The sequence below is a fragment of the Nicotiana sylvestris genome, chromosome 6 (assembly GCF_000393655.2).
Source record: "Nicotiana sylvestris chromosome 6, ASM39365v2, whole genome shotgun sequence".
NCBI lineage: Eukaryota > Viridiplantae > Streptophyta > Magnoliopsida > Solanales > Solanaceae > Nicotiana > Nicotiana sylvestris.
Window position 1 is genome coordinate 1,096,020 of NC_091062.1, and position 13,550 is coordinate 1,109,569.

General features: G+C 33.5%; 1 protein-coding gene and 1 pseudogene across 1 annotated transcript; one reads left to right on the forward strand and one right to left on the reverse strand.

Moving 5' to 3' along the window:
• The window catches only part of LOC138870097 (uncharacterized), a 149,461-nt pseudogene that overhangs the window by 56,192 nt on the left and 79,719 nt on the right, over positions 1-13,550 (forward strand).
• LOC104240376 (AP2-like ethylene-responsive transcription factor At1g79700) lies at positions 689-4,764 on the reverse strand. Its single transcript, XM_070150121.1, has 8 exons — positions 4,592-4,764; positions 3,599-3,681; positions 3,478-3,486; positions 3,276-3,364; positions 3,080-3,153; positions 2,898-2,948; positions 2,757-2,803; positions 689-1,266 (listed from the first exon to the last, which is right to left on the reverse strand). The coding sequence occupies exons 1-8, from the start codon at positions 4,762-4,764 to the stop codon at positions 689-691; spliced, it is 1,104 nt and encodes a 367-aa protein (XP_070006222.1).

Consider the following 13,550-nt stretch of genomic DNA (forward strand, 5'->3'; position numbering starts at 1 on the left):
TGTAAATGGTCATGGGAGGTCATATCCTCGAAAAATGACCCTTTAATGTCTCGTGTATTTTATTTACCAATTTTTCATATTATTTTTTTATTGATCTTCAGTCCCATGAAAGATACAAATGAAATCGATAAATTAAAAACTCGAGATCAATGTCTCTGCAAAATAACATATGATATAAGGAAATACAAATCGACTCGATTCATTGTCTCAACGCTGTAATTAAAACGAAAAATTAATATTAAACAATTTCCCGATATAGAAAGTTATCAATCCTTTTAGAACAAACTAATTGAAAAATAGTGTTACTCCATATATTACCAACACTATATAATTTTGGTAATTCTAAACATAGACATGCAAATGAGTCAAGTAAACATGAGAAAGAAATCACTATATTTATTTTATTCGAATGAGAAAAGAACAACAAATGTTAATGTAAACTTTTATTTCATCTATCTACAATAAATTGTCCCAATAGCCAATACATACTCTCCTAAACAAATACCTAAATCACATTTGGAAAATACTTAAATAGGAAGTGTTTATCAGCCAAATGAGAAGCTCCTTCTCAGTAATTGGATGGAATATTGATATGAACACTTCCTATGTAAGAATTTCCCATTATCTCCTTATAAGCAACATATTTTTAAGAAAATTGATCTGATATATATCAATTTTTCTGGACTACTTAAGCATTAAAATCAAATTGCAAAAGTGGCTGCATGAAGGAGTTGATCTCATTAAAAATATTCATATCCTCTCCTTGGTCATGACCAAAATTACCGAATTCTTGAGTGTCAAAATAAGTTTTTATATCCTCGGGGAAAGTACTTTGTGGTGGATCAGAAAACTCAACAGGTTCAGGGGGGCACTCAGTTGCCACTGTCATTTCCATCATTTCCTTGAATTTTGTAGATTGGAGTAATAGCCCGAGGGCTGACGTGGCAGAAGGTGGCTGAGTTTGAGTTACCGAGACATCGGGGATGGTGGTATTCGAGGTAAGTTGAAAGTGGGAATAAATTAGAGTCGTAGAGGCAGAGGTAGAGGCAGAGGTGGTCGTGGTCGTGGTCGAGGTTGATCCAATACTATGATTTGGAGTTGGAATCATATTAGTTTCAACATTAGGGTTTGGTTGATCAATGGTATTGTTGTTGTTAGGTTTTAGCCATTTGATGTAACGGCTAAGGTCAAAATTTGTCACAGCATTAAGTCCACGATATTCAATAGCTGCCATATCATATGCAGTTGCAGCCTCTTCTTGTGTAGCTGAAAAAACAAAAAAGAACAATTAGATATGGAATTTAGCAAAATATTAAGAAGTTTTATATAATAAGCTTTTTTTTTTTATGGTCGGAATTGCGATTTAGGAAGGTGTGAGACGGGAAGCCAATGTATAATTACAGGTTTGGCAGAACTTAAATTCTACATTTCGTAACGAAATAGACTAAGAATAAATTCTACATTTTTGTTGAAAAATTCAAGTAAGCAAAAAAAATTATGATCCAGAACACAAGCTAAAAATCTTGATTTCGCCTCTAGGGATGACTTGGGGGAATCTAACAAAGGTACGACTATGACAAATTCTTTAATCTTTATCTAGTTAATGTGTTTTTATTTGCTTGGTATTTCTGAAGAAGACATTAAAATTAGTGTATCAGAATAATAAAATTGATTTTAACACAAACGCCAAATAGAATAAGCTCTATAGATATGCATGTTGCGCCCTTGTTATAATAACAACAACAATAATAACAACAACCCAATAAAATTTCACTAATGGAGTCTGGGGAGGTTAGTGTGTACGCAAACTTTACCCCTACCCCAAATGAATAGAGATGATGTTTCCGAAAGAACCTCGGCTCAAGAAAACAAAAGGAGAAAAGAACAAAAGGAGACAATATTAGTATCACCACAGAAATCATAGGAAAATAGAAACAACATGCACTCCAGAAGAAAGATGCAAAGCAAAAGCGATAGCTAGTAAATAGGTCATGCACTAGAAAGCGAAATAGTAAGACACAATATTGCCACTAGCTATCTTAGACAAAAACCCTACCAGACTAGTGCTATAATGGTACGAAGTAAGGCAAGACACAACTACCTCATAACCTACAACCCTAATATTCGACCTCCGCATTTTCCTATCAAGTGTCATGTCCTCGGAAATCTGAAGCCTCACCATATCCTGTCTGATCACCTCTCCCCAATACTTCTTAGGCCGTCCTCTACCTCTTCTCGTGCCCTCCACGACTAGCCGCTCACACCTTCGTACCGGAGCATCTGGGCTTCTCCTCTAAACATACCCGAACCATCTGAGTCTCGCTTCCCGCATCTTGTCATCAATGGGAGCCACATGCTATTTCTCCCGAATATCATCATTTCTAATCTTATCCATCCTAATGTGCCCACACATCCATCCTAATTTATAATAATAAATAAAAAAATAGGACAAACTTTTCTTAGTTCTTTCGTTTTTTAAATTACTAATGCCTAAATCACTTTTGAAAACCTCTTAACACCATAGGCTTATCACATAAGTCAGTGCTTTTGTCACTCATTTTTTTTAATTTTTATATACTAATACTAGAAAAAAATCAATCATTTACAAGATAACTCTAAGGAATTACCAACAATACAACTTCTTTATAATATCCATTCTTTTGGAACTAATTTTTAAAAAATATCGAAACGAACGAGATTGTTATAGAGAAATTCAAGTTACGTGCCGTATGTTCCGAGATAAAGGTACTTGTTGCCGAAAACTCTGCCAATTCGAGCTTCCCATCTTCCATTATGGTGATGTCTGTTAAATCACGCATAATTACATAAATATTTTAGGAACAAAGAATAAATAATAATGCAAATTAAGTGTCAAATGTTTTATTTATTTGGTAAACCTTGCTACTCCACGATATTTGGAAACTCCTCTAGAGAATCCACTGCTTTTCCTGCAGTGTTGGGAACTCACCCATATTACGTCAATGGGTTATTTATGCAAATAAATAGCAGAAGAAAAAAAAAAACCTCTCTTTTTTTCTTTAAAAAGAAATTCAAAACATTTATTATTCAATAAACTTACCTTCTCAATGATCCAATATATTCTTCTCTGGACTGACCCTCCATTTCTATGATTTCTTTTTCATAAGTTGATAGCTAAAAGAATTAATGAATATCAGTAGCTTCATTTTTTTTATTTTTTATATATTAGTTTTGTGGATAACTAATTATATATAGTAAGCTTAAACGGATTTTAATTAATTAAGAAGAGTTATTACCGGAAAATTAAGAATGGTCTCACTTCCCCAGTATTTAAGTGCAGCCAAATCATAAGCATGAGCAGCTGTTCCTTCATCATCATAAGCACCTATAGAAAAATTACCATATTTTAAACCAACATTTATTCCTTTACCAAATAAAAGGAGATAATTTATATTATTTTGAATAATAAAATCAAGAAATTTTGGCCATGGTACTTACCTAGATAAACTGCATTTCCCCAGGAGAGTCCCATTTCGAAAAAAAAAAAAACAATTAAAATTATCAACTCTTAAAAAGAAATAAATAATTTAATGGTGGGAAAAGATTCAAGATTATGAACCTTGTCTTCCTTTCTTGTTCTGAGATTCATTCCAGCAATTCTTATCCCATAAATGAGCTTCATATCTACCCGTCCATCGATGCCTGAATCAATAAACATTTTTCGGAACCTTACATATTTTTCATAATGTATCGTATCGTACTTTATTGTATTGTACTGTATCGTTCGATGAATACAATGTTTGGATAAATTGTATCGTTTGTCATCGTTTCATGATATTACGCACTAGCAATATGAAGAATAAACTTACAGTATTATAAGAAAAGTTATGATACGGGATAGTACGTAAATGATAAAATAAAAATATTTAAGAATAATGAAGGGTGAGATTGAGAGAAAAAGACAAGGTAACGACGCGACTATACTAAATCGGTCGTTACATAAAATGACACATTTTATTGTTACGTAACGACGAGTTTAATGATACGATACAATAAAATTTAAGTAACAATCAAAACAAATATTATTTTTAAAGTAACGATACAATACAATACAATAGGTAACAACCCTACTTCCTCGGTAAAGTATCTCATCCAACAAAATTTGAACAAAAATCTCTCGTGCTTAATTAAGACATGAGTTTTGGATTCAATAATTTAATTAACAAAATCAAGGACTTTGCATGAAGATATAAAATAATTCACATGCATGCCACAGTGTTCGATTGGAGAGTAAAAAAATTCAAAAAAAACATTATTAAAATTGATAATAATATTAGAAAATCGGAAATATGTATTAAAACGATAATATAAAGTTAAGATTTGTGATAATCGTGAAAGAAAATAACTTCCTTCTAAAAAAGAGAAATTCATTTTCCTCTTTTTGGTGATAAATAATTTCCCTGAAAAGTAATGTTTTGACAACCGAACAAATAACGGAGAACATTTCTCAAAAAGTATTTTCCGTCGTACCAAATACACCAAAATCAAGAAATTTACATGAAAATACAATATAATTTACACATGCATGAGAAAATTCAAGAAAAAAAAAAACCTGGTGACTCCACGATAAATGGAGCTACGTTGAGGAGGAGAATCTCTAGGAACAGTTTTTCTAGTTCTTTTCACCTTAAGAACTGAACCATTTGTAGTAATAATATTAGTATTTGCATTATTACTAATATTGTTTGAACTGTTCCTTTGATTTTGTTGTGATAACTTCGCCATTAAAAGTTATATTTGAAAGCAATATAATGACTCTGTCAATGGAATGACTAAGTCTTCCAATGAAGAGGACTTATAAAGGATATATGTCTAATTAAAATTTAAGATTTTGTTAGTTTATTGATTTTCCTAATTATTTAATTAGTTAAAGATGATGATAATTTTTAAGAGGGAATTAATGTATTAGAAAATGTTGTGCTGTCAAGTTAAGAAAATAGCCGGCAATATATGAGATGTTTTTTTGTTGCCGTCTTAATGTGGCCTGCATGATTTTTTCCTACTTGTCTTAACTTGCTTTTGTGGTTTGTGCTATTTTTGCATTTATGTATGGAACAGTGTTATATGTAATATTCAATATGCTTAAGATTTTCTAAATTTAATAATGTAATTTCATTTTTTACACTGTCTTTTAGTATGTAACAATGTTTTTGGTTTATATTGGACTTGCACTTCCATTTTCTTAAGATATGTTATCTTTTTTAAGAAATGACTTTAACTGCTGTATTCTAACGATGTAAAGAAGCTTGTAATTGGCTTGTAAATTTTGGAAGAGTTTTTGGAAGATTTTGGCGTTTTGAGCATAAGCATGTAATGATTCAAAGGTCCATTTTTAGTTATAGAGATCGAAATTTGATTTCGAGACTCGGGATTTTGATAATGAATTATAGGAGTGATCTGGAAAGTTTGGTCTAATTTCATCAAGTCGCGATTGAGTTTTTAACGCGAAACATGAGTTAATTGTTTAACGAGCGAAATGAGAATCTCACTGAGCAAATGAGCTCTGAATTGAGTTTTGATTGAAGGACTATGTTTGTATTATTATTTGTGACTCATAGGAACAAGAATCATCGAATTCCGAGTTCGTATGATGGAGTTAGAGCCTTTTTAGTGAAATTAAAGACTGTTGGTGCAACAGATTTGGTGTGCACCTTTAGCGACCAGATTTGACCACTTTTAGCGACGAGAATTGACTTTTAGCGACTAGAATCGGGTTTTTAATGTTGTTTCTGTTTTTTTAGCTCATTTTGACCTTTTTTTAGTGAAAGAACACGGCTTGGGGCGATTTTTGAGCAAGAAATTATAGGAAATCTTGAGGTAAGTCACTTGTGATCATTTCTACTCCATAATATTGAATTATCATCGAATAATCCGACTAGATTACATGTTTTTGATGTGTAAATTGGGGGTTTAGACCTAGGGATTTGAAAATAAAATTTGAAGATTTGGAGGCCGAATCGTTATCGGAATTTTGTAATTTTGGTGTGGTTGGACTCGTGGCTGAATGGGTTGTCGGATTTTGTGAGTTTCGTCGGATTCCGAGACGTGGGCCCCACAAGCAATTTTGAGTTAAATTTTGGATTTTGTTGGAAAATTTGTATTTTCATACGGAATTAATTCCTATAATTAATATTGACTGAATTGAATTAACTATGGCTAGATTCGAGTCGATTGGAGGCCGATTCGAGAGGCAAAGGCATTTCGGAGTAGGATTTTTTCTCGGATTAAGGTAAGTAACGGTTATAAATTTGGTCCTGAGGGTATGAAACCTCGGGCATTGTGTCGTATGACTATTTTGGAGGTGATGCACATGCTAGGTGACGGGTGTGTGAGCGTGCACCGTAAGGATTGTGACTTGGTCCGTCCCGCGAGACTGTGGAATTAATTGGCCTACTATTTAATACATGTTCTATCTGTTTTCATAGAAATTGACTGTACTTCATGTTAGAAATCATGTTTAGGCCTTATGTGATCACTGTTGAGACCTATGAGGTTGTGTACTTACTCAATTAGCTTTTAATTGTTGTTTTGTACTCAGTCATAATTTTTCTTGCTTATTATGCCTTTGTCTCTTGCTGTTCATTGTTGATACATGACATTACCTCTGTTTGGGTTGTTTATATGATTTTTGAGAGCCCGAGAGACTGGAGAGATTGATGACTGAGTGAGGCCAAGGGCCTGATCGGTGAGGATATTTATGGGATCGGGCTGCACGCCGCAGCATGTTGTTACTGATTTATGACTGAGTGAGGCCAAAGGCCTGATCTGTGAGGATATTTATGGGATCGGGCTGCACGCCGCAGCATGTTGTTACTGATTTATGATTGAGTGAGGCCGAGAGCCTGAGTGATTTATGCCATGAGGTGGCTTGCTATAGCGCTTGGGCTGAAGGAGCCCCTCCGGAGTCTGTACACACCCCCAGTGAGCGCAGGTACCTATTGAGTGTGAGTGTCGAGTGTCGAGTGCTAAGCGACTAAGAGGAATGAGTGAATGTGAGGAATGAGTGATTCTGAGGTTGGAGTGAATGGGAGGACAGAGTGACTGTTATTCTGAGAAAATACATTTACTTCATTACTGTTGCATCGCAGATGTCATATCACTATTTTGAAAATTATTGGCAGATATTATTTAATGCTCAGTCAAATTTAATATTTGGTTTATTGAGTATGTACTGATGTGATTTAAACTGTTAAATTGAAAATATGACTACTCTTATTTGAAAGTTATTGAGATAACTGTATTTGCATAGCTCGTCACTACTTCTCAGTTCCTTATTTATTTCTGTTACTTACTGAGTTGGTGTACTCACGTTACCCCCTGTACCTCGTGTACAGATCTAGACACTTCTGGTCACGGCGGTTGCTGATTGAGGAGTCAGACTCAGGAGACTATTGAGGTAGTTGCATGACGTTCGCTGACCTTGACTCTCCTTTCCTTTCATATTCTACTGTTCTATATTTTCAGACAGTGTTTTATCAGTCGGATGTTGTTATCATTTAGATGCTCATGCACTCACTGACACCAGGTTTTGGGGATGGATTGTTTAGTACTTTTGGAGTTATATTCTATTCTTAAAGGTTTTATTTAATATTAACTGCTTCCGCCTTTATTTTAAAGTTCTACTATGTTGAGATGTTGAGTTGAGGATTGCTTTGTACCACAATAGGCGTCATCACGACATGTGAGATTTTGGGTCGTAACAAGTTCTTTTGATTATGAAATTCATTAAATATGTATAAATATTTGATGGTGAACCCAGTACCTAAATAATATATAAATCTGATAGCCTGGGTCGTTGGATTAAGAAGAATCAAATAGCAAATTTAAAATCCATAAATTTCGAGTCCTGATTTCAACCTCTATATACATATGACAAAGATTATTGGAGTTAATTTTTCTCTGAATTGTCTTAATGGCCTATCACTATTCATTTTCATTTGGACACCCAAATTAATAAGGCTCCTGTAATTTTTTTATTGATTTCGCTTATTCTTTGAACTTTAAAAGGTTTCGTCGAAGATTCTGCATGCTAAGGATATAGTATAAATTATTAATTAGTACTTTATTTTTATTCGAACACTAACTAAACCTGATGATATTTAAGGCTTTGGGTTCTCCAATTGAAGTTAAAAAGGAAGAAATTCAAAAATATTCAGATTTATAATTGTGGTCATTTAAAAATAGTTACTGTTTCAAAAGTCATCAAAATTTAGTCACTTTTTATGTAAAGATAAATTTGAACAAAAACACGGTTCAAAATCCGAAAAATACTCCAGCATAATATAACTACAATAATCTTTGTAGTTATACTGGAGTTCCAGTATATTATACTGGAGTTCCAATATACTTTGTTGGAATTCCAGTATATTATACTAGAGCCAACAAAGTATACCGATCCAGCATAATATGCTAGAAGTTCATACACAGATGCACCGAACTCCAGTACATTATGTTGGACCAGTCTCTATTACAGCAAAATAGTTGTTATTTTTCAATGAATTGGCAAACGCTAGCTATTTTTGAATGACCAGTCCAAAAACTGGCTAGCCCATGTTATTTTAACAAGTTAAAATGATTTGGACAAACTGAAAGTTCTTCCTTATTTATTTTCTTTATAAGCCAGTATTTGGTATTCATAATACATATCCAAATGTATAAACCGTTGCAGTAATTGAACAGATATTTTTATTTTTTCATAGAACATATTACCAATATCACAAGAAAAACGTCCATTAATATATATTTAACATGATAAGAAAGAAAATAGTCAAAAATGGAAATTACGTTTGAAGAAAATTACAAAGTGCTCGATTTGAAGTTAAAGGTGCAATACTCTTTTCTTGCCCAACTTCAGTTAATAATTGGCGATTGTCCTCAATCTATGCATCAAATTGCAACTTGTCAAATTATTAGATATTTTCTTATTTCGTATAAGATTAATTAACAAAACATTACATAAGACATCTCATTAGCGCCAAAAAGATTTTAAAGCTAATTAAGTTAAGCTATGATATTTAAGTTTCATTCTGATTCTGACTATTTGCACATTTTCTTAATTAGCCAATCAAATAGGTCCAGAGTCGATGGAAAACGACTTTTTTTGGGGATGACGAAACTGTATAGTCACTCTTAAAATAATAACCGAAAAAATATATACATTATGTATGTTGTATACAAAAATTATACAAATTTTATACACTTTGTCGGCTATCTAGTTCGAATGTAAATAGCTTCTTGCGCGGGTTAAAAGTGAAAAAGCCATTTTTTGGTTTATTACTCACCAGATTTTGGGCCCCTAACTAGTTCGAATTTGCGTCGCGTAAGGCTCATTAAAAGAAAAATTGTTCTATATTAATATTTTTTTCATTCCGAAAATTTGAACCAAAGTTCTCTCTGGTTAAGGGTGGCAGGATCATATCCATCCCGTCGATTCAAATTTATATTATTGCATGAGCTAGGAAAAGCAACAAAAATTTAGACATCAATCTTTATCCAAAAGCTGATGTCAATTCTAATTTTTATCCACTATATATCTCTATCTTTTTGCAAGATATACTTTGAAGTGTATTTCTCATTTCTCAATCCATTCGCATATCTTCTAATTTCTTTGTATTGACTGACGTGAGTATGAATTAAAAAGAATATCTAACAGAATGGATCATATATATAACAAAGTATTTGTTCAATAATGTTAGATACTATTGCTTGAAGAGTTCTCTTGAATAAATGCTTAAGATTAATAGATGTTTTTTGTCTTAATATATGGAAACACTTGGATAATTGTATTAGTGGAGTGATTATGTTAATTATAATGTAATGCCACTCGTGTAGAGGTCATTATTTTGTAGACACAGAGCCCACCTATTATCAGTGCCGAAGCTAGAAATTTCTCTAAGGATGTTCAAATTTGAAAGAAGTAAAAAAAAAATTCCGACAAAGAATGTTCAATATGTGTTATATATCTCTAAAACGTAATACTTTACCTATATACAATGTAATTTTTCGACGAAGGGTGGTCAATTGACCACCCTTATGACCATATGGCTTCGTCGTCCCTGCCTACTATACTTGGCAAATGTCAAATTTTTATTATCCTCCACTGTGGTATTTTGCCAACATGAAAGTTAATTAAGATAAACACACAGAAAACGTTCTTTTAAATAAAAAAAAATTGGAAAATAACGTAGACAAGCTATTTGACACGAAGAAGGTCAATTAGGTCTAGAAAAATATGAAGTTATTTGTATTCAATTTAGCTTTGCTCATGTTGCAAGTCCTATATCCTGCTTTAACATCAATCAATCAACCTTTGGGGGTCTTTACACAAATAGCCGACCATATTGATTATTTACTTTTTCTAGCCATATACATAGTTTATACATTGAATATAGGCAATTATACATATATAATACATAAATTATACATATATTATACCTGCACCGGCTAATTTTAGTTTAAGCGGTTAGGTGGGCGGCTATTTGGATTAATTCTTCTTCACATAATATATCCCAAAAATACGTTAGCACCTTATTTCGTAAAAATAGTACGGGTTAGCCAGTTTTCGGACTGGTCATTCAAAAATAGTCAGCGTTTGCAAAGTCATTCAAAAATAGCTATTATTTTGCTGCAACACGGAAAGTTCCAACATAATATACTGAAGATCGGTGCACCTGTGTATGAATTTCCAGCATATTATGCTGGAACTTTTCGCGTGTTGGAGATCCAGCATAATATACAGATCGGTGCACTTGTATATGAACTTCCAGCATATTATGTTGGAACTCCAACACGCCGAAAGTTCCAGTATAATCTCCATTATATTATACTGGAATTCCAGCATTAGTATACTGGAACTCTAGTATATTATACTGAAGTATTTTTCCAGATTTTGAACAGTGTTTTCGTGCAGATTTATCTTTACGTGAAAAGTGCCTAAATTTCGATTACTTTTGAAATTGTGGCTATTTTTGAATGACCCTTGTAAATCTGTCTATTTTTTAATTTCCCCCCTATTTCTGGTTACTATTTGGTTGAGATGGGCCGGCCTTTTTCACATTTCTGAATTAGCCCATTTCCTATCTTTTGGGTTTTACTACTCTTACGTGTGCATCTAGATAGCCACTTTAAGGAAGCCTATTTAAAATATAGCCAAAATATACCTCGCATTAAAAATTCACGAGGTACACATTTACTATAGATTGTTGATGAATTGTTTGTAAAGTTGCTTGACTATGTGAAAATTCAACCGATATATTGTTACTAAAGAGATGGTTAATGTATTAGCTATAGGATTTGATGAATTGCTTGTGGCACTTTTAAGGCAAATTTTAAATGGGGATTTTTGTGAGGGCAATTTGTGGTTGTGTTTTGAAATGGTTATATTGGTTTTAACTAAAGCATTGTATGTGATAACTCTATTTGAAAAAATAACCTTGTTGCAGATAAAAGTTGATATTTAAGTGAAGAAAGATAAAGGGACGAGCCCATTTTCTATTGAGTTTTGAACCAGCACCACCGGCCTTAGGGGATTCTTCGGTTATACAAGAAAACTATCTCACACCACCTGCCCTCGGGGATTCCTCGATTATACAAAAAAAAACTGTCTCAAAAAGTAGGAAAATATGGGGAGGAGGAATGTAAGTGTTGAACCTTAATTGTTAACATTGTCACTCTGTGTGTACATTACTACATATAAAAGCTTATGGTATTTAGCTTTAGAAAGAATTGTTCCACATTTCATCGGTCAAATTAAATTGATAATAGTAAGTACTTTATCTGTTTCAATTTATATGACAAAAATTTCATTTTCCGACATTTCAAAATGTATGACAATATTACATTGTTATATTGCTAGTCTAACTTTCAAGAATATGAATATATAAGATAGTTATACTTTTGAACTTTGATGTGATAAATCTCTTTGACATCATAGCATAAGACAATAAAGTACTTTACAAATCCCATTAATATATAATCATAAGTTCAGAACTCGCAGAATTTGGGGTTTTGGGGGGGGGATGAAGAAGAAGCATTAACTTTTTTGTTTCGAATTTTAAATCCCACTAATAATGAGAACTCGAAATTAGGGTATTCAAAATCGAACCATAATCGTTAATCTAACTGCAAAAATTGACCTATTGGTATTGGGTTATCGGGGTAATTGAACGAATTGAAATCTTATAACTAACGGTTTAACGGTTTGGGGCGGATTACTCAATTTCCTTATCGGATAAATTGTTAACCTATTAAGAATTTCTATATTTACACTTTTACCCCTTTGTATATAAAGTACCTCTTTATAAATTAGTCTCTATGTTATGAACCAGCCTCGGCCCAATATGAATATCTGCAAACAAGCAACTATTGGGCCGAGAAATAGGACCAAAAGACCTTCACAAAGATTGAGTTGGGATCCAGGCCCAATTAGCAACTATTTAAAAAGGACTAACGGGTAGAACGGGATATACAAATTATGTTGAAGCTTCGGCTCTAAGACTATGCTTCTCATCTCCTTCTCTGAGTTCTGTTTCGCATCATCATTCTTATCTCTATTCTTAGTTACTTAATTTCATTATAGTAGTTTGAGTGTTGCAATTGATATCTCAAGATTGTAATCAGTGTTCCAGTTCTTATTATATAGTGAGGAATTTCGGTATTGTTACATTGGTGCTTTCATCCAGAGGTCTTCAATGGAGGACCAAATATGTCGAACTAACGAAGATTCAATTAAGATCGTGATTGCTGAAATTCGTTCATTGTTACATGAGTTGGTAGGAAACGTTGAAACGAGTAAGCCTACTCGGCTGGAATTTCGACGATTCTGTGGCGAGAATCCAGAATTATGGATTTCTCAGGCTGAACGATACTTTAAATTCTACGGAATGTCAGAAAACAACAAGTTACTTCTGGCCTCATCCTATCTCGACGGAGAAGCTTTGAAGTGGTACCAATGGCTTTTCCGGAACAAGCAATTGGCGGATTGGGAACATTTTACTGCGAATCGCCGAAAAGTCACTTGGCTGCAACCAGGGAATATTCCACAAAGATCGAAGCCCAGATGTTCGACAAAATGTCATATGGTTGTTGTTCCAAGGTGTTTGATACTGAGCAATCAGATGCTAAAGTCATTACTTCTGGCCTCATCCTATCTCGAGGAGGGCGCTCTGAAAGTACGATTTGCACTTCTGCATGAGAAGTTTCGTATTGGTCAAGTACTTCCTCTGCAAAGTGGTATCACTTTGGATGATTGCCATAGATTTGAGACTTATGACTGTTATCATATAGGGGCATGCACATATTACCATTTGGAGTTTGATGCCGTACTTTGGATTGTTCCATTTTATGTTTCTTTGGACAATTGGCTCGACACTGGGCAGAATAGTTTAGGTTGTGCGTCTATTGCGAAAGAATATTTAAATATTGCATCAGATGCAGTAGAAATGTTGGAAGGAGTTTTTAAAAGAAGTAGAGGTTTAATTGCAAATTTGTATGCTTACGAGTGTGTAGGTGGA

Coding starts and splice junctions, on each gene's coding strand:
- LOC104240376 (XM_070150121.1), bottom strand. CDS start 4,764: ATGGCGAAGTTATCACAACAAAATCAAAGGAACAGTTCAAACAATATT. Junction 3,154..3,275: donor AGACCATTCTTAATTTTCCG/GTAATAACTCTT, acceptor TAATTCTTTTAG/CTATCAACTTATGAAAAAGA. Junction 1,267..2,756: donor TCGAATTGGCAGAGTTTTCG/GCAACAAGTACC, acceptor TTGTTTTTTCAG/CTACACAAGAAGAGGCTGCA.